Source organism: Gigantopelta aegis, chromosome 10 (assembly GCF_016097555.1).
Source record: "Gigantopelta aegis isolate Gae_Host chromosome 10, Gae_host_genome, whole genome shotgun sequence".
In the NCBI taxonomy this organism is placed as follows: domain Eukaryota; kingdom Metazoa; phylum Mollusca; class Gastropoda; order Neomphalida; family Peltospiridae; genus Gigantopelta; species Gigantopelta aegis.
This window is the reverse complement of record NC_054708.1, coordinates 30,944,038-30,964,819: the sequence shown is the minus strand read 5'-3', so window position 1 is coordinate 30,964,819 and position 20,782 is coordinate 30,944,038. Positions and strand designations below refer to the sequence as shown.

Below are 20,782 nucleotides of genomic sequence, written 5' to 3'. Positions count from 1 at the left end.
CACCATTTATCTCATCATCATCCATATTTGTAATGTCCCCCCCCCCCCCCCCCCCCCAAAAAGTCTTTGTCTCTATGTTAAAAAAAATTGGCATGTATCATGAAGTGCATTGTGATGTTAAATGTTGAACTTCATCCCACCATGCCATTTGTTGGTTTTCTATAATACAGTTTAAAGCCTTATAAAGTTCCTTTTGGATGTCAGTATATATAGCTTCTGTGAGGGCTAGTAACTTTCTCAAACATTAGTGAAACACTGTCAGAGTGGACATTTTGTTTCTGTGTCATACTTATAAGCTCATATATATATATGTATATAGAATACTAAACGAGTTTGGCTGTCATACCATTTTCATGAAATTAGTGAACAGTTCACGAGTTTCATAGAAATGGTATGGCAGGCAGGCGAGTGTAGTATTTTATTTATTACAAAGCAACTGCAAACAAGCTGCAACACACAAATAAGCTTATGTCAAAACATACAACTTATAATTTTTCTACTAATTGGGTCAGCATGTGATCTATGTCACATGTAAACTTAAAGTTAAAAGTTAAAGGGTTTTTTGTTTAACAACACCACTAGAGCTCATTGATTTATTAATCATCGGCTATTCGATGTCAAACATTTGGTAATTTTGATGTATAGTCTCAGAAAGGAAACCCGCTACATTTTTCCATCAGTAGCATCCCACAGTCAGGATAGCACGTACCACAGCCTTTGATATTCCAGTCGTGGTGCACTGGCTGGATAGAGAAATAGCCCGATGGCATGTAAATGTAAATGATGTCACAATTAACAATGAGACATTAGCAATGTACAGTTTAGATTTTGGAGCAAAATGGCAAATTAATAATTTAATTCTCTGTTCACGAGGGTGTTGAAATTCACAATAATGTTGATTGGATCAGCAAAGATTGAGCTAAGTAAGTGAGATTCACTAGAAGTGACTCTGATATTTTGTACAGAGGGCCGTAAAAAGAGTATGAGGTTGATGGCAGACATTTGCCGCACCATCGTTTTGGCTTCGTACACACTAGGCTCAAATAGAACATAGCCTATTTAACCGTAATTTTAATTCATGGCCATGGTGCAGGTTTAATATAAACACAGTTAGATTCATTAGTAATCTTTGATCAAAACATTTTCAGTATCTGAAAAAGGACTCGTCATGCACCAAGTATTATCAGCATGGGGCATTTTGATCATTTATCAGGGTTTGTTTTTTCAGGCGGTTTATATGGAATTTTTTCCGACTGGAGAATGAACACTTAAACAACTGTGGTCAATTCCGAGCCGTCCGAGATATTTCTATTGGTCCAGTTGATTCCAACAATGAGGCTCAACTCATCGATTTGATGGACGAGCCAGATGGGGTGAATTCCAGGCATATTCAAAACCGCGCTCGATATCTTGGAAGGTAATCATTTGTTATTATTCCAGAAATTCATCCATACATGTATATCAATCCATGATTGCTGTTAGTAATTACTTTTCCTTTCCTTCCTTCCTTCTATCCATCCATTAGTCCTGTAGTAACTAAATTGTCTTTTCATCCTTTCGTTTATTTAGTCCATCCATCCATCCATCCATCCATCCATCCAAAAACCATCCATCTATCCATCCATCTATCCATCCATCCAAAAACCATCCATCTATCCATCCATCTATCCATCCATCCATCTATCCATCCATCCATCCATCCATCCATCCATCCATCCATCCATCCATCCATCCATCCATCCATCCATCCATTATCTTTTTCACCATGCATTAAGCAGTCCCAGGATGTAGCCCAGTGGTGCATAATCGGTATGGTATGAACTGGCTATGGTATCAATTATCCTGTCTGAGGAATGGTGCATATAAAAGATCCCTTGCTACTAATTGAAATGAGTAGCCCATGAAGTGGCACAAGTGGGTTTTCTCTCTTAAGTTTCTTTGCCTTTCTTACCCATACTAATACGTCAACTACCATATGACCATGACATGAGTGTGTGGAGTGTGTCATTAAATAATAATTAAACAAATTCTTTCTTTCTTTTTCTTTTCTTTTCTTTCCTTTTTTTCTTTCTTTCTTTCTTTCTTTCTTTCTTTCTTTCCCTATGCTTTGTCTAAGTCTGGGTGCAGACTAACCCCACAGCTAAAAGCTGATGGGGAATGGCAGGTGTGTGATACGGATAGCCACAAGAGACGAGCACCTGTCGCGGTTGGAGAGACAAGGACTGGGATGTGGAGGTGGACAGTGAAAGAAGTTGAAAGATAGGAGGAGTTGCCAGATCAGGAAGAAATGAGATGGAATTTGAAGGAGAGAAAGGAAAGGGGGCAGTGGGATAAAAAAAAAAAAAAAGTCTGGGTGCAGGACATAGCCCAGTGGTAAATTGCTCACCTAACATGCAGTCAGTATAGGATCAATCCCTGTTGGTGGGCCGATTGAGCTATTTCTCGTTCCAGCCAGTGCTCTAAAACTGGTGTTTGAGCTATTTCTCGTTCCAGCCAGCGCTCCAAAACTGGTATCACAAAGGCTGTTGGTATGTACTATCCTGTGGGATGCTGCATATAAAAGATCCCTGACAGTCCAGTGTGTTTCATTTCTTATTATCTGTGTGGTCCTTCACCATATAATTGTAATTAAAATAATTATAATTAAAATGTGTCGAGTCCTTCCTTAAATAAAACATTCATTCCTTCCTTTATGTCGGTCTGTATCTTCACCAAACATTGAATAGAAGAGATGTTTAACGATCGCCATACATTGAATAGAATAGAAGAGATGTTTAACGATCGCCATACATTGAATAGAATAGAAGAGACGTTTAATGATCACCAAACATTGAATAGAATAGAAGAGATGTTTAACGATCGCCATACATTGAATAGAATAGAAGAGATGTTTAACGATCACCAAACATTGAATAGAATAGAAGAGATGTTTAACGATCACCATACATTGAATAGAATAGAAGAGATGTTTAACGATCACCATACATTGAATAGAATAGAAGAGATGTTTAACGATCGCCATACATTGAATGAAATCCCATCACAAGCAGTCATGAACAAAAAACAACCAGATCTTGCTGATACAAAATTAATATTTGAATAGCTTTTTAACCATCCAGACTCCCTTGTGATAATAACTGGAATTTTTTGTTGTTGAAAGATCTATCCAGATTTTATTGCCATGGTAACATGTTCCCTACTAAAAGGAAAGGAAGGAAATGGTTTATTTCCGACGCACTCAACACATTTTGTTTACGGTTACTCTAGTATATGGCGTCGGACCTACTAACAGAGCCTTTTTATGAACTAAAATTACAGATTTAATACGTTTTCGTGTTTAGAATATCAGTGTCTGTATATCCAATGTGTTTCTGGTCATCTCATGTTTGTAGTAGTCGAAACTGGATTTTGCCTCAAAAGAATTTACATATTATGTTGGTTTTTTTTTTTTAAATGTAGTGAAACCCCTCTAAACTGGACACCCTTGGGACCAATAAAAATGTCCAGTATTATGAGGGATCCGCTTTAGAGGTTACATTCTGTTGTGGTTTTTAAAAAGGGACTTTGTAAAATGTCCAGTTTTGAGGGAATTTTGGTTTACAGAAAGTCTGATATTAAGAGATTTCACTAATTTATATATATACTGGGAAATAAAATGAGATTTGAGCTACTACAAACAGAACAGAAAAACAGACACAGATAAAATTAATGTTTGTTGGTTTTTTTTGTGGGTTTTTTAATGTATAATATTAAGGAATTAGAAAGGATTTGTTATTGTAACTCAGGACAGTGTCTTTGAAAAACAAAATATTTCTTTTGTCTTTTTTTTCAGTCCTAAGAAAGACTTGCGACTGTGGATTGACAACGACGAAGAGAAAGTACCTCTGATGAAGAACAAAATGAAAGGCTTGTAACGGGTGCTGCCGATCGGACGCAGCTAACAACAGATGCACAACGAGTGATTTCAGTGAGCCCACTGATCAAAGTATTACCGTAATCGGACATTTGTTTTACTCCTACGCAGAATTACTAACTTAAGGTGCCAAACCAGACATCTTGTGAGCCTGAGGGCCAGTGCTTTATCAAATATTTACACACAAAAAGTTAATGGCATTTGTATGGTGCTAGAGTCTAGACTTGAGCTTTGGCTTGAATCCAGACTTGAAATTTTGTTATCACTACAGAGACAGAACATATCACAATGCAGTTGAGTGCGTCGTTCAATAAAACATTTCTTTATATCACAATGCAAGTTTCAATGTATGCATTTTTGTCTCTGTGACTCTGTGTTTCTAATGAAAAATCAAGCAAACAAAACCATTGTATTACTTTCACATTCTGAGAATCGTTTATCGTTAGTAGTAGATCCCCATAAAGAATTACGGCAATTAAAATCTCCTAAAATAATTAATTTATTAGTTTGTGTTTTAGAAATGGAATCCAAATAATTATTTATAGTAAGTTTATTGTGTTGGCTACCTGGGTGAACATAAAAATTATAAATATCTATATTCTCGACTCCGCCATACACTGTAGTGCCCAAGACCTCAATATTATTTTTGGTCTCATTGAGCGGGATGCGGGAGTAGGACATGTCATTCCTGATGAAAGTAGCTATACCTCCTCTGGTAGAAAATTTATTATTTTAAAAAAACCCAAAATACCCCGGAATATTAAAGTTTCTAAAATATTTTTTATTTTTAGTTTTATCTTGGTTATCATTATCTAGCCAGGTTTCTTGTATGCAAATAACATCTATGGCCGGTTTAGCGTCTACTATATATTTTTTTAATTCGTCTCCATGGTTTAGTGATTTAATGCCTTTAGCATTCCACATCTGTAGAATCTACATCTGGAATGTTTGTATCATACATGTATGTATTTTCATTTTTAATCACAGAGTATTCATCATAATTGTGTCTTTCCACATGAACAGTCAGCCAGTGTGAGAAGTTAAACAAATTGTGTGAGATTTTTAAAAACACTTCCTCCTTGAGTATTATATATAAACACTTCCATGTCAAAGGGCAGTTGCTATTTTTGGAAATGCTTAGCCTTTTCATCCGTCTCGTTTGAATTGACAGTACCGACAATATTCATATCATTATCATAATGGCCGACAGTTCATCATATTGGAATACGTTGGTGAAACTTTCTGGCAGGTTTCTGGGCAGAGGGTGGGACGTAGCCCAGTGGGAAAACGCTCGCTAGATGTGCAGTCGGTCTAGGATCGATCCCTGTCGGTGGACTATTTCTCACTCTAGCCAGTGCACCACGACTGGTATATCAAAGGCCGTGGTATGTGCTATTCTGTCTGTGGGATGGTGCATATAAAAGATCCCTTGCTACCAATGGAAAAATATAGCGGTTTCATCTCTACATGTGTATGACTGTGTCAAAATGACCATATGTTTGACATCCAATAGCCGATAATTAATAAAGAAATGTGCACTAGTGGTGTCGTTAAACAAAACACTTTCTTTCTTTCTTATTTCTGGCCAAAGCTAGTAGCATAATTCATTCAAGATCATTCAAGATTCTAAAGTATGTCATAATTATGGCTGAGAGTTACATGTAGATCCCAAATAATATTTGAAAATTAATCCTGCTTATTCTTAATTTCTAATTATTTCATATTACCTGATTATTACCTGATTCCATCACCTATTATTCTAGAATTCCATTATTCTAGATTTCCAAATTACATCACAATGACTAAAAAAAATCAGTCGATATGAAACTGGAAAGTCAGTGTTCTAAATAACAGATTATACATTACAATCATGGCTGAAAATCCATCCTAACGAAATGTCAGTATTTTAGATTCCAAATTAAATGATAGTCACAGTGTCCTTATTCTAGATTTCCAACTATACCACATTGACTAATTCCATCATTATACAATATCATTATTCCAGATTTCCAACTATACCATATTGACTAATTCCATCATCATACAGTGTCATTATTCTAGATTTCCAACTATACCATATTGACTAATTCCATCATCATACAATGTCATTATTCAAGATTTCCAAGTTATATCATTATGTTAATGGCTGAAAATCCATCATAATGGAATGTCAATATTCTAGATTCAATATTATATAATAGTAACAATGGCTGAACATCTATCATTTTGCATCATTAATCTATAGTCCATCCCATCCTCCTACAAAAAAGATTTTTGTAAATAATTTCAGTTTGGTTTGACGTGAAAAGAAAAGTAAAAAAACTATTTTTGTGTGCAATTTAGAACACACTCGGCTCAGAAATAAATAGCTTATAGTAAATTCCATTGTATGAAAAAAAAGGCGTTTCCTGTGGGAAGGACTATAGATTTCACCAAGTACATCCCCCTCTTGCCCATGGACTGACCTAAACATCCCAACAGCCAGTCAAGTAGCTGCAGTCATCCTTTTTGTCCAGGATATCCACTTCCAGTTACATGACTACATGTTCTTCCATTTTGTTTCCTTCCCTCTTACTGTTCAGTCAAAGTTTTGTTCATTTGTAGATTCCAAATTCAAAACTAGCTCTGTCATTCGCCAAATTCGGCAGTTGCAGATTTTAAAAACAATTGGCAACTGTTATGTTAATTTGGGGGGGGGGGGGGGGGGGGGGGGAAGCTCTTTTGTAATTACTATTTTGTAGGAAAATAACTACAGAAAGTATATCACAATGGTTGAATAAGTCCATCATCTAGGAATGTGATAACTTAAGCTACCATGTAACTGTAAGATGGTATAAATTTCTGGCTATTCAACATTTCTTTTCCACATCACCTGCCCTCAATACTAGTGCATATTCCCTTAAGGATAGTAGTCTGGTTTGAACAGCCAATGGGATGGCCTAAAATTCTTCTACTGCACACCATAAGACGCAAAGAAAAAAAAGAAGGAAGTTACAGTCAGTGACCGGAACAGGAAGGGGTGCACAGTAGAAGAATTTTAGGCCATCCCGTTGGCTGTTGGAATGTTTGAACCAGACTACTATCCTTAGGGGAATATGCACTAGTTTAAGGACAGGTGATGTATATATAAAAGAGAAAATACTCCCAAGTTTTCTCCAGTTCCATCTACCGTGACCGAGTTATCTGTACCAAAAGTATTTATATAATAAGGGTTTGTATAAAAGCATTTTTTTTGCTAATGACATTTAGATATACAGATTACAATACATGCTTATGTATGCAGACCATACATATCGGAAGTTGCCTTTAATCATAGATGGTTGTTGTTCAAGATGTCTTTCAATCCACGTTCATATAATATGATAGGTGGCCATCTATGGAAAACCAGACCAGTGTTGCCAATAAGAATCGTGCATAATGTCATTTTAACACAAAAATAGTCTAATTTTGAAAATTAAGTAAATAATACCAAACAGTACCTTTACTTTCTGTTTGCAAAATTTATATTGGCTACATGTTTAATTTCTAGTCTTATGGTAATCACTAATTAGTTATCCTACTTTTGGCCTGTATATTTACAACATGATACAGGTGTGAAATATTTAACAGATTTGAAAATCAAAATGTTATTTTTTTTTGTACTTTGGCAGAGTTTTTTCACAGACTCACATATTTATCGAATATTAGCAATTTTTAATGAGGTCATTTGCTGCCATTATAATTCATGAATGTGCCAGACTAATAAAGCCCTTTTAATTATAGAAATTACATATTAAATACATTAATCTGTCTCAAGCCCGTAGGAACTGGGGGGAGAGGGGTGGGGGCATGTTTTCCTCTCACTTGTGAGCCTTTTTTTAATTTTTAATTTTTTTATTTATCACATTAATGTTTGCCATTGTAACCAAAATCTGATATAGAGTTTGTACCCAATCCATCAGTATCCACTCCCCAACTCCCAAAGTCGTTCCTACTGTGTCTCTATATACTAATATAATGTGCTTCTGGTCGTGCTAAGGAGCAGGGCGTAGCCCAGTAGTAAAGCATTCACGTGATGCACAGTTAGGCTATTTCCCTGGTGTAACAAAGGCCATGTTACGTACTGTCCTGTCTCTGGGATAGTGCATACAAACGATCTCTTGCAGACAGTTAAAATCAATAGTACCTAAAGTGGCTGTAGCAGGATTTTGCTATGATTATCTGTGTGGTCCTTAACCATATGCCAGACACCATTTAACCATGAATAATATGTGTTGAGCACATCGTTAAGTTAATAATTTCTTTCTTTTTGTCTGGTTGTACTGATATTTGTAGTAGCCCAAACTGGATTTAACTGCATGTACATGTACCAATTATTTCATTTGTAATAAAAAATATATATTACAATTTATATACTAGTATTTGGAATTAAAATGAAGTTTTGAGTTAGTAAAAACAGTAGGATGATCAGAAACACATTGAATATATAGACACTGATAGTTCCCCCCCCCCCCCCCCTCCCGCAAATGTATTTAATATTTAATTTTATTTGTTAAAATGGCTCTGTTAGTCAGAATCATTTTAAAGGTGCAGACCCTAGTTTCAACTCGTGAAAATGGACACTAATTTTGTTAATCTACAAACCCGTAACCCACTTGGATAAAGTTAAAATTGAGTGAAACAAGAGTCTGTGACACTAAAAGCGGAAAATATCCTTTAAAAATAGACTAGAACTCGAATCAATAGCCGCTAAAATGCATTTTGTGATATTAGAAACAACAGGATGACCAGAAACACTATGGAAATGGATAATCTAAACAATAAAATATAAGTAATTAATGTTTGATTTCAGTGATCATAAATGGCTCTAATAATGAAAAATATGCTGTAGTGTTTAAAAACTAGGGTCTGTCCCTTTAACAGTGGCAGTAAACTGAGTAACAATCTCTTTAATACTCCAGATACACATATGCATAGCCTGCTTTTCAAAATCATTCAGTATCTACAATGGTTTATTTTAAGTCATAATCGCATAAATCTAAAAGACAAAAAAAAAAAATAAAAATAAAATAATGACTAAAATAATGACATGTAGAAAGAATGAATAATTGTCAATTTTTTCTAGATTTTTAAAATACAGTTGATTATTTTCATTGTTTCAATATCATGGGGACAATAGAAAAATATCAAGTTAACCCAATGCCATCTCCAAAGTTCAGTCCAGAATAGAGATATCTTTTGTTTACCAATTTCAAATATGCAAATGTAACTTTAATTTATTTTAGTCCAGTCATAAAATTCTTTTTCAATTTTCAGTGGCAATTGAATAAATATAAAAGGATGAATGAATTCATTGATTAAAGATACATTTTATTATAGAGACTGTTTTTGTCTTGCCGTTATAAAGTGAAAAAGTCAGATATACATGTAGGTATTACATGTACTTTTCCGACCATGATGACTGTTTTTTTCTCTTTTTTTCTCTTTTTTTTTCTAGTATGTATTGCACCCTTTTAGCAACATTTAAACACATGGCTTGTTAACTATATAATACATGACAAAGAATAATTATTTTTTAATTTCATTTTGTAAATTGTGATAATCTTTTAATTACTTTAAATGTTTCTAAATGATACATATGTATTTGTATATTATACATTTATGTGTACACCCAGTACGTAATGTAAATGTAATGTGAGCTTAATAAATATTTTAACAAGAACGTTTCTTTTTGAAATTACTTTAAAACAGTAATACAATACCACACACATTCTTTCTGTCTGTTATTCACTCTTTTTCCATCTCTCTCTCTCTCTCTCTCTCTGTCACACACACACCCACTGTCTGCATCTCTCCGTCTCTCTCCATCTCTCTCTCTGTCTCACACACACTTTTTCTCCGTCTGTATAAGTGTATTTCTCTGTATCTCTCACTCTGTCTCTATCTCTCACACACTTTCATGCCCCCTCTCTCACACACACTCTTTATCTGTATCTCTTCATCTCTCTCTCACTCTTTCTCACACTCTTTCTTTGTTTCTGTCTGTCTGTCTGTCTGTCTGTCTGTCTGTCTGTCTCTCTCTCTCTCTCTCTCTCTCTCTCTCTCTCTCTCTCTCTCTCTCTCTCTCTCTCTCTCTCTCTCACACTCACACTTTCACTCTCTCTGTCACACACACAAACCTCCATCCCTCCATCTTTAAGTTGTGAAAAATGTGCTTCAGTTTGAAAGATTGTATCTAAATGTTTTTTTGTTGTTTTTTTAACTTTCTTGCACAATATTGGAAGAAAAAAAAAAAAACAAAAAAACCCATTTAGCTTTTAAACTATAGCAACTGTGTTCTGGTGAAAGGTATGCATAAAAAGATGTAACGCTTGAACTACATGATTGTACAGTTTTGAAAACTTTCATAAATTAATATAAAACAATACCATTTTTTGTCACACGTTATTATTTTTTAAATTAAAAACGTAAATAAGAATATGCAAAGAAGAATCAAAATAATAATTTTACATTTCATATGTAAACATTTTGTCACAATGTACACAACCTTTCATACACTTTTTAAAAATTATATTCATGAATGGCTTTACAACAAGTTATTTGAGCAACATTTTGTACCAATTTTACCATCTTCCACTTCAGTATGGGTTTTTTTTGGTGACCAACTTCAAACTTTATCCATATTAATTTTTAACTGTCACAAACTGATTGCGTCTTTGAGCATATGTGGCGACAACGGGTTTCCTCTAAAACAGTGTCAGAATGACCATATGTTTGATATGTCCAATAGTCTGATAAAATTAAAAGTCAATGCGCTCTAGTGGCGTCGTTAAATAAAACAAACATTACTTTACTTTGAGCATTGACAACCTCACCAAAGGCTGTGGTATGTCAGGGCCGTAGCTAGCAGGAAGAGAAAGGAGAGCAGTTGCCCCCCCTGCCAAAAACAAAAATCTGGAAAAAATTATAAACTTAAAGAAAATTCTCTTCTTAACCGTTTAAGGTGTTTTAGACTACCGGGTATTAACTAATCAGTTGCCCCCCCACCCCCAACTAGCTACGTCTCTGTATGTGCTATCTTGTCTGGGAGATGTTGCATATAAAAGATACCCTGCTACTAATGGAAAAATGTAGCAGGTTTTCTCTTTAAGACTATATGTAAAAGTTACTAAATGTTTGACATCCAATAGCCGATAATTAATAAATCAATGTGCTCTAGTGGTGTTGTTAAAGAAAACAGGCTTCTTTTTTTTAACCAACCTCATGTTACAAAGACATAGTGATTGATATTTGAAGTATACTGCCTATTGAATGGTCTGAATCTTTAGTGCATATGGGCATGTTGAATGTTTGTTTGATTTGGACCAGGTAAAAATCATACCGGCGTCGTGGCAGGCCATCGGTCTACAGGCTGGTAGGTACTGGGTTCGGATCCCAGTCGAGGCATGGGATTTTTAATCGAGATACCGACTCCAAACCCTGAGTGAGTGCTCCGCAAGGCTCAATGGGTAGGTGTAAACCACTTGCACCGACCAGTGATCCATAACTGGTTCAACAAAGGCCATGGTTTGTGCTATCCTGCCTGTGGGAAGCGCAAATAAAAGATCCCTTGCTGCCTGTTGTAAAAAGAGTAGCCTCTGTGGCGACAGCGGGTTTCCTCTAAAAACAGTGTCAGAATGACAATATGTTTGACGTCCAATAGCCAATGATAAGATAAAAAATCAATGTGCTCTAGCGGCGGCGTTAAATAAAACAAATTTTACTTTTTAGATAAAAATCACCTACATCAGTATGTCAGTAATACTAATACATACATGTATATACTATGATCTCTTAAAATACTGTGTACCTTCCTAAGCATATTTTAATTTCATGTTAACTTTATTTGCATGATTATATTTAATTAGATTTCAAGCATTTTATATTGGGCACATACATGTACCTCAGCTATCTAGGCAGGCTGTCTAGAACATCTGGATAATGGTTAGATGCTAGTGGTTAGTGTGGAATCTTTGTAGTAGTCTTGTACCTACCCAGATATTATGTGCTGTAATGATATTTGAAAAGGGAATGTCTGGTTTTTAGGAGTTTTACTATATCTTGTTTGCGTAACACATTGATGAAAAGTTTGCCAGTTATTATTATAGTAATTGTAATTTCATCTTAAGAAACAAATAAATAATTATGAACGGTAACTCTTTCATACCCTGAAAAAGACTGTTGTATGTCTTTTGTATTTCAGAATACCAAAGGTGAAATATTTGTTATTAAAAACAACCACATATGTATGTTGGGGTTTAAAGCAACCGGTTCATGCTCATAAAATGTTTAAAAATATATTAACTAAGGCTTTGAATTGTCTGTTTGACTCTTAAATTTAACATTTCTTAAACACAAGGAAGTCTTCTTTTGAGTTTCAATCTAAATGCAATATATGTAAATTGAATCACAATCAGTGATGAACGTTCTCAGAAGATCACAGTCATTAAGTTATGATACATAATACACGAGCTGTCTTGATGCATCTTGCAGCACATTAACCACTCACTTATTTTCTGGTTATTCGATCTATTCAAAAGCTGAAAAATAATGAAAAAGGAAATAACTAAGGGTCGAATCTACAAAGCCTGTTTATGTTTTACACGCGTGTAACTACATACATTTACAATGCTTAAACACCTGTTTACGTCTTACACGCGTGTAACTACATACATTTACAATGCTTAAACACCTGTTTACGTCTTACACGCGTGTAACTACATACATTTACAATGCTTAAACACCTGTTTACGTCTTACACGCGTGTAACTACATACATTTACAATGCTTAAACACCTGTTTACGTCTTACACGCGTGTAACTACATACATTTACAATGCTTAAACACCTGTTTACGTCTTACACGCGTGTAACTACATACATTTACAATGCTTAAACACCTGTTTACGTCTTACACGCGTGTAACTACATACATTTACAATGCTTAACACACCTGGGTAAAAACAGGCTTCGTAAATTTGGCCCAAAATATTTAAATCATCTGAAAGAACTCGAATTCAGTTTCATCACACAAAAGTAACCAAAGCATGAATATATGGTGGCTGGAAAAAAAGTCACAGAAAAAAAAGTCACAGGAAAAAAGTCACAATTTTTATATAACAAAACGTATGGGTTTGCAGAGTATTGAATGTGGTTATGCACCTGGCATAAGATTCAGAACTTAGGCTTGGGTCCACATTACATGGCCGATGCTGACTTTCGCCTATTTTGTGGCATGATGGATGTTCTCGCCTTTTTGCCATTAGATGAAGTTGAGGAGGGTATATGGAACACCTTAAAGCTGTCATGCCGCAAGATCCACTTGAAGTCGAGGACTTACTTACATACTTTGATCATACATACGTCAGTGCTTCTTTCCCAAATTCAGCAACCAGTCTGCTCCTGTCCTGTGGAACGTTCATGATGCCACCATCCTCGTACGAACAACTTGTGTGAAGGTTGAAACAACATGTTCTTCAACCTTGTGGGTTACTACCGCCTCTCAACCTGGCGGGTTATTGAATGGTTTCAACATGAGCAGGCGACAGTGAGCACCTTCGCAACCTGTGTGTCGATCGTCTTGAGGATCGCAAGCCTGTGGGCTTAATGAATATTGTTTAAGAATTATTATTAATATTAGACCAGCCCATCTAAATTTGCGCTGAAAATATATTATATTAATAATTTATATAGGATAGTAATGTTGATAAGTTTCTTTAAGGGCGCAGCCAAACTTTTTTAACCCCAATTTCCCCCTTTTTATACTTTTGGCGTTAATTTTCAAAATTTCCCCTATTTGTTAGGTTATCCCTGTCCCGAGTCAGACTCCCGATCCTATCGGAGGCCGGACTCGGGATAGGCGTGTTCGAAACCTTAGTGGTATATGGACACGTTAAACAAGTTACTAAGCTAAGCTAAGCTAAGCAAGCCTGTGACAGAATTTCTCCGTCGCATCGGGTGAAACATCCGTTTACACCATCAACATTGAAAACAAAGAACATTGACTAAAACTCTCAGTGACAAAATGTGTTCGATCTGTCTTTCATTTCCTAATATATTTTTTCATTAAAAGTTGTGACTTTTTTTTCCTGTAACCTTTTTCCTATGTTTTTTTTTCTATGACTTTTTTTACCTGTGACTTTTTTTCCTAGATTCGAATATATACTCTTCAAAAAAAGAAACGCAAAAGGGTACAAATGGGTTATAACTCCGATTTTATGTTTCCTACCGGTTCATGCTTTGTGAATATAAGGTCATTGCATGTCCCAAACACATTCCCACGGTTACATTCGATAAAACGCAGCTACTGTACAATAAAGTTCCAAAATGTGAATATTCGCAAAAACGCAGCCACGTGCAAACCATGTCACCACTGCACGTGCGTTGTCTGCACGTGCAACATGAACACCGACAGTATAAAAGTGCAGGGTGTTCTTGCCTGGCCTCTGTATCTGGCCGACAGTTGACAATCCAGGACATGCCACGTCTCAATGAACCGCAGAAAAACAATGCCATCGGCCGACTAGACGCAGGCGAATCCAGAACGGCCGTTGCCAGGGCATTCCATGTGTCCCCAAGCACCATCTCCAGACTGTGGGACCATTACCAGCAACATGGATCAACACGTGACCTCCCTAGATCCGGTCGACCACGGGTCACTACCCCCGGGCAGGACCGCTACATCCGGGTACGCCACCTTCGGGAACGATTGACTACTGCCACCTCCACAGCCGCAGCAATACCAGGTTTGCGCAGGATATCCGACCAGACCGTACAGAACCGCCTACGTGAGGTAGGAATTCGTGCCAGACGTCCAGTTCGAGGTGTCATCTTAACACCACAACACCGTCGACTCCGACTGCAGTGGTGCCAGTTTCATCGACAATGGCCTCAACTGCGATGGAGACAGGTGTGGTTCAGTGACGAGTCCCGATTTCTGCTCCGACGTCATGATGGAAGATGTCGCGTGTATAGGCGTCGTGGTGAACGTTATGCGGCAAACTGCGTGCAGGAAGTGGACAGATTCGGCGGGGGTAGTGTCATGGTGTGGGTAGCTATCTCACACACTGGCAGAACTGACCTGGTCCACGTGCAGGGCAACCTGAATGCACAGGGCTACATTGACCAGATCCTCCGGCCACACATCGTTCCAGTTATGGCCAACGCCAACGCAGTGTTCCAACATGACAACGCCAGGCCTCACACAGCACGTCTCACAACGGCTTTCCTACAGAACAACAACATTAATGTCCTTCCTTGGCCATCGATATCATCGGATTTGAACCCAATTGAGCATCTATGGGACGAGTTGGACCGACGCCTCCGACAGCGACAACCACAGCCCCAGACCCTGCCCGAGCTGGCAGCAGCCTTGCAGGCCGAGTGGGCCACCATCCCCCGGGACGTCATCCGTACTCTGGTTGCTTCAATGGGCAGGCGGTGCCAGGCAGTTGTCAACACACGCGGAGGCCACACCCGGTATTGACTCCAGATGACCTTGACCTCGGTGGTGTGTTCTATCACTTACTCACAATGGACTAGAGTGAATTGTGAACAATCCTGCAACATTTGGTAATTATCGGACTCACCATTCAATAATTAAATCAATTCTCCAAATGTTACGACAATGTGGTTTTGCGTTTCTTCTTTTGAAGAGTATATATATTACTCATATCTAGAAAAAAGTAGATCACTAAAATTTAAATTGAAAAATTCCGAGATGTTAAAGAAAAACCAAACAGGATATATTTGTATGTATGATTTATTATTGATACTGAAATACAAAATATGACAACGCGATAATTACATAAACTGTAACACTCTTGTATTAAAAACTGTCTCTTTTATTACACAACGGTCAGTATTCACTGAAAGCTACGAGGAAAAATAAAACATATATTAAAACATATTGAACATAAATATAATGCACAATTAACAAATTCATTCATTCAATCATTCATTAAATTACCCAATAGCCGATGTATTTTTCGTGCTGGGGTGTCGTTAAACATTCATTCGTTCATTAAATTAATTAACTCATTCATTTATCCATTTATTATTAATACTAATAATAGGCCTCCGATATTTCAGATGAACCATTGATTTTCTGTTTTGAAAGGCACACATAAATTTAGGTGTTTTTTATTTTGTTTTACTATATCGCTTTAAAATTTAAATCTGCACACTCATTTCATTTTTAGTTTGATTAGTTGATTGATTTGAATGATACATCATTTATTATTAATAGGTTTACAAATATTTCAGTTGAACAATTGATTTTCTGTTTTGAAAGGAGTGGGAAGTTGATTTACATGTTTAAAAATATATTAGAATTTGGTTCTACATACTTATCTCAATTTTAATAATACGTAAATACAACATAATAATAAATAATATGTTACATACCCTTTACGTTTAAACCCTTGTTATAGTTTCTCATCACAAGCACGGCAAATATTATAACTGCCACTCTGACAGTAAGTACCAGAACACCACAGGCGATGGTACTAGATGCCAGCGAGGCTGAAACCGCAATGTTCTCGATGGACTGAAAACACATTACCAGAAAGGTCAAAGTAGTATATATATATCAGGGCTTCTAGATTATGGTAGCCCCACTCCCGTGGCTAGTGATATTCAATGTTGGGCTAGTAAATAACTACTATTGCCATGCCCGACGGCTAGTGAATTTGTTTTGGTCACATGTTTCAGTTACGTCTATTTTGTAAATATGAATATCCTGACCCACCCCCAATATTAGTGTTTTTAATCTCCCTCTTTATATGACATCTGATTATTACTATTATTTAGTAAAATTGTATTAACTTTAAAGTAAAGAAGGGCTAGTGAATTTTTAATTGTGGCTAGTAAATTTTTAAAATCACTGATCCCATAGCTAGTAGATTTGTTTTTAGATTCTAGAAGCCATAAATATATATATATATAAAATAAACAATACCCCCACCCATCTGTCTTTTTGTTTTGTTTTTACCCAATTTTATAACCTGGAACCAATGGAATCACTTGAGGAACAAGAGTACCGGTGAGGTACATGATACGCCCATCAGGAGTTTGATGAAAACCGTAGATATATTAATGAATATGTTACGGGTATGATTCAAGTCTAATTATGTGAACTTTTTGCAATGGGATGGGTGAACAGTTTGTTTTGGACCAACCACCATCCCAAGTTGTTCCTAGGTTTGATGGTCCTGTATGCATCTGTATGCAAGATATGGTCCAGATAAGGATTTACTGTTATGGGCAGTAGACTGTGAAAAGTAAGTCACAGTGACCTAGTAATAGGTCGTGACACACCACCATCCCAAGTTGTTCCTACATGCGAGGTTTGATGGTCCTGTATGCATCTGTATGCAAGATATGGTCTGGACAAGGATTTCCTGTTAGGTGCAGTAGACTGTGAAAAGTAGGTCACATTGTCAGCACAAGGCGGCAAAAAATACGTTGCACAATGCAAAATTACATGCATTTGGGTGTGGCAATCCTCCTATAGATGACCATATAGAGTGGGTTTTTTTTAGCGACACCACTAGAGCACATTGATTTATTAATCATCGGTTATTGCATGTCAAACACTTGGTAATTTCAACACACAGCAGGGGCGTGCGCAGGAAATTTTGCAGGGGGGGGGGGTGGGTCGAGAAGCCCGTGGCGGGGGGTCTGGGGGGGGAAATTTTGAAAAATTGACCCCTTCTAAGGCTATTCTGAGGTGTTTTCTGTTGGCTAGCCGAGCTGCTTTCACAGGAATGTAAAAAATCGGGATATGAAAAAAAAATTCGCCTTGAGCAGGGGGGGGGAGGGGGTTCGACCCCCAAACCCCCTCCCCCCTGCGCACGCGCCTGCACAGTCTTATAGAGGAGGCAGAGGCTACATTTTCCCATTAGTAGCATGGGATCTTTTATATGCACCATCCCACAGACAGGGTAGCACATACCAGAGCCTTTGATATACCAATCGTGGTGCAGTGGCTGGAACGAGAAATAGCCCAATGGGCCCACCGACGAGGATCGATCCCAAACCAACCGCGCGCATCAAGCGAGTGCTTTACCACTGGGCTAAGTTTCGCCACCATACAGTATAGTAGGATCATACTGGAGAGTTCAATCCCTACAGACGACCAGGATGGAGTGGGCGTGGGGTGGGATGTGGGTGTGTCATTTTGCAGTGGCAGTCCTCTATACGATCGTAGTAGGATCATCCTGAAGAGTGGCTGTCCATCCAAGACGACGCACAAGGTAATAATTTAAAGGAGCGTATTGTTATGATTTTCACAAAGTATCCTGGGCACTCTCTCACGTGCAGAAACATGAGCTTGAACATGTTAACAGTTTTAAACGGATTTACTCTTTGTATTGCCCTGACAAAATAGGCAAAAAAGCATGCACACATACACTGCAATCTCTCTCTCTCTCTCTCTCTCTCTCTCTCTCTCTCTCTCTCTCTCTCTCTCTCTCTCTCTCTCTCTCTCTCTCTCGGTATCTATCTGTCTATCTCCCTCCCTCACACACACACACACACACACACACACTCTCTCTCTCTCTCTCTTGGGGGGGGGGGGGGTGCGGAGGGGGCTTAAAAACGGTGTGCAGATATATACGATAGTCTACAGGTAGATACTTTTATTTTATTTTATTTTTTTATTATTATTATATTTTTCTTTTGGGGGGTGGTGGTGGGGAGGGCCTACCCTCTTGTCCATCCCCGCATCCTAGGTATGACCTCGAGGACTACTTACCGGTCCACATGCCCAGCACGAACCAGGTGATGGTGATTATTCCTCCAACTATTAGTATGACAATGTCCTTTGTGTCCACTTTCATGCCAGTGTTGAGAATCAGAATCACCATACTCGCCTGGAAAAGAGAGAATTTGTTTTCTTTAAGGGGCGGGGTTTAGCTCAGTCGGTTGAGTGCTCGCTTGAGATCGGTTTTTTTTTTCTCGTTCTAACTAGTGCACCACAACTGGTCAAACGCCGTTGTATGTGCTTTCCTGTCTATGGGAAAGTGCATATAAAAGATCCCTTGCTTCATTAGAAAAAATGTAGCGGGTTTCGTTTGATGACCATGTGTCAGGTCAGGTCAGATAAAGTTTTTCACGTGCGTATATGCCACGAAAGCTTCACGAACGCCTGACACGGACTTAATCTCTGACTTTCGCCAGTGACTAAGTCCGGGCCGGGGGGGGGGGGGGGGGGGGGGGGGGGGGGATACGTTTGAGGTGCAGAATTTGGAATAAAAAAAAAATTAGTGGTCGGTCAAAGACATAAGTCCTAAGGAGAATAATCTGTTGTATTCTACACATGTCTGGACTGAAAAATTAAATCTGAAAGTAGTTTTGATTGCTCGGCCTAAAAGATTTTAAGGTGATTTGAGCAATTGAACGGGCGCCAAAGTAAAGTGCGTTGGACTGTTTACAAAAAAATAAACATAAGAAAAATTAAAACATTTAAAGTCCAATTAAGCCCCAAAAAGGAGGTTACCTCCCCTAGGAGAGGTTGGCTACTTCGTCGGTGACGTTGGTGAGTCCCTGAGGGTCGGCAGCAGATGTAGGCGCTGGTGGGGTGGGGGGGGGGGTGGGGGGGGGGGGTGGAACTCGAGAGCGCATGTAGACACGTCTAGTCTCATCGCGAAATCAGCTGGGGGACCATGTGTCATTATTACCAAATGTTTGACATCCAATAGCAGATGATTAATTAATCAATGTGCTCTAGCGACGTCGTTAAACAAAACAAACTTTAACTTTTTTTTTCTTTAACAACACCACTAGAGCACATTGATTAATTAATCATCGCTTATTGGATGTCGAACATTTGATAATTCTGACATTATTTTGCATTAACAGCAAGGGATCTTTTACATGGATCTTTCCGCAGACAGGTTAAAACATAGCACGGCATTTGATATACCAGTCGCGGGGGGCACTGGTGGAAATTGGGTAAACAAAACCCTCAAAGGGTCTGCTGAGATAAGATATAATGACACGACCCAAACACTTCAGGTGAGCGCTCCACCGACTGAGATAGATCCCGTCATGCATTTGATAAAACAACTGGCATTCCTTTACAAAGGATAAAGTGGACATAGGAACTTGAAAATGTCATCATATCCCAAATACATGTGGGCCCCAAATCTGACTTTATGATATATTATACAAGGCCGTAATTTATATGGGTGAATTTGTTTCGGAGAGCAAAGTAAATACAACAGTTACCAAACGATTTACATTAATTTTAATTAATGAAAAATATATCTATATGAATATTATGTTTACTCCAAGTTGCAAATCAAGAGTGAGAAGATCGAAAGTCAGCAACATTATCTTGCACATAGTCTGGAATTTGAATTTGGCGTCGATAATTCTGAAGACGAGGTGACCAGATAGCAGGTACTCTTTACCAATCCATCCACCAAGTCCAATCATAACTAGACACAGAACACAGGCCGCGATAAGGCGTACCTGGAAAAACAAAAGGCACGTTTAGCATCGCTGCTGCTTATTTTCAGTATGCAAAAATAAAACTACAGATTTCTGTGTACGTTCACTTAAAGTTTGATGCTCTCTCTCTCTCTCTCTCTCTCTCTCTCTCTCTCTCTCTCTCACACACACACACACACACACACACACACACACACACACACACACACACACACACACACACACACACACACACACACACACTTTCATACACTCTCTGACACATACTCTTTCTTTATCTGTATGTCTCCTCTCTCTCTCTCTCATAGTCTCACTCTCTCTCTCTCTCTCTCTCTCTCTCTCTCTCTCTCTCTCTCTCTCTCTCTCTCTCTCTCTCTCTCTCTCTCTCTCTCTCTC

General features: G+C 37.9%; 2 protein-coding genes across 3 annotated transcripts in view; one reads left to right on the top strand and one right to left on the bottom strand.

The window, feature by feature from the left end:
* The window catches only part of LOC121384368 (xenotropic and polytropic retrovirus receptor 1-like), a 41,630-nt gene extending 37,383 nt beyond the window's left edge, over positions 1–4,247 (top strand). For both annotated transcript variants that reach the window (XM_041514733.1, XM_041514732.1), the window contains 2 exons: positions 1,229–1,417; positions 3,833–4,247. In XM_041514733.1, the coding sequence (XP_041370667.1) occupies positions 1,229–1,417; positions 3,833–3,914 (271 nt within the window). In that variant the 3' untranslated portion in view covers positions 3,915–4,247. The remainder of the gene's footprint in view (positions 1–1,228; positions 1,418–3,832) is intronic.
* Positions 4,248–11,588: 7,341 nt separating this feature from the next.
* The window catches only part of LOC121382736, a 46,112-nt gene continuing 36,918 nt past the window's right edge, over positions 11,589–20,782 (bottom strand). Inside the window, exon 8 of the mRNA XM_041512301.1 lies at positions 11,589–12,471. Coding sequence (XP_041368235.1) covers positions 12,461–12,471 — 11 coding nt within the window. The 3' untranslated portion in view covers positions 11,589–12,460. The remainder of the gene's footprint in view (positions 12,472–20,782) is intronic.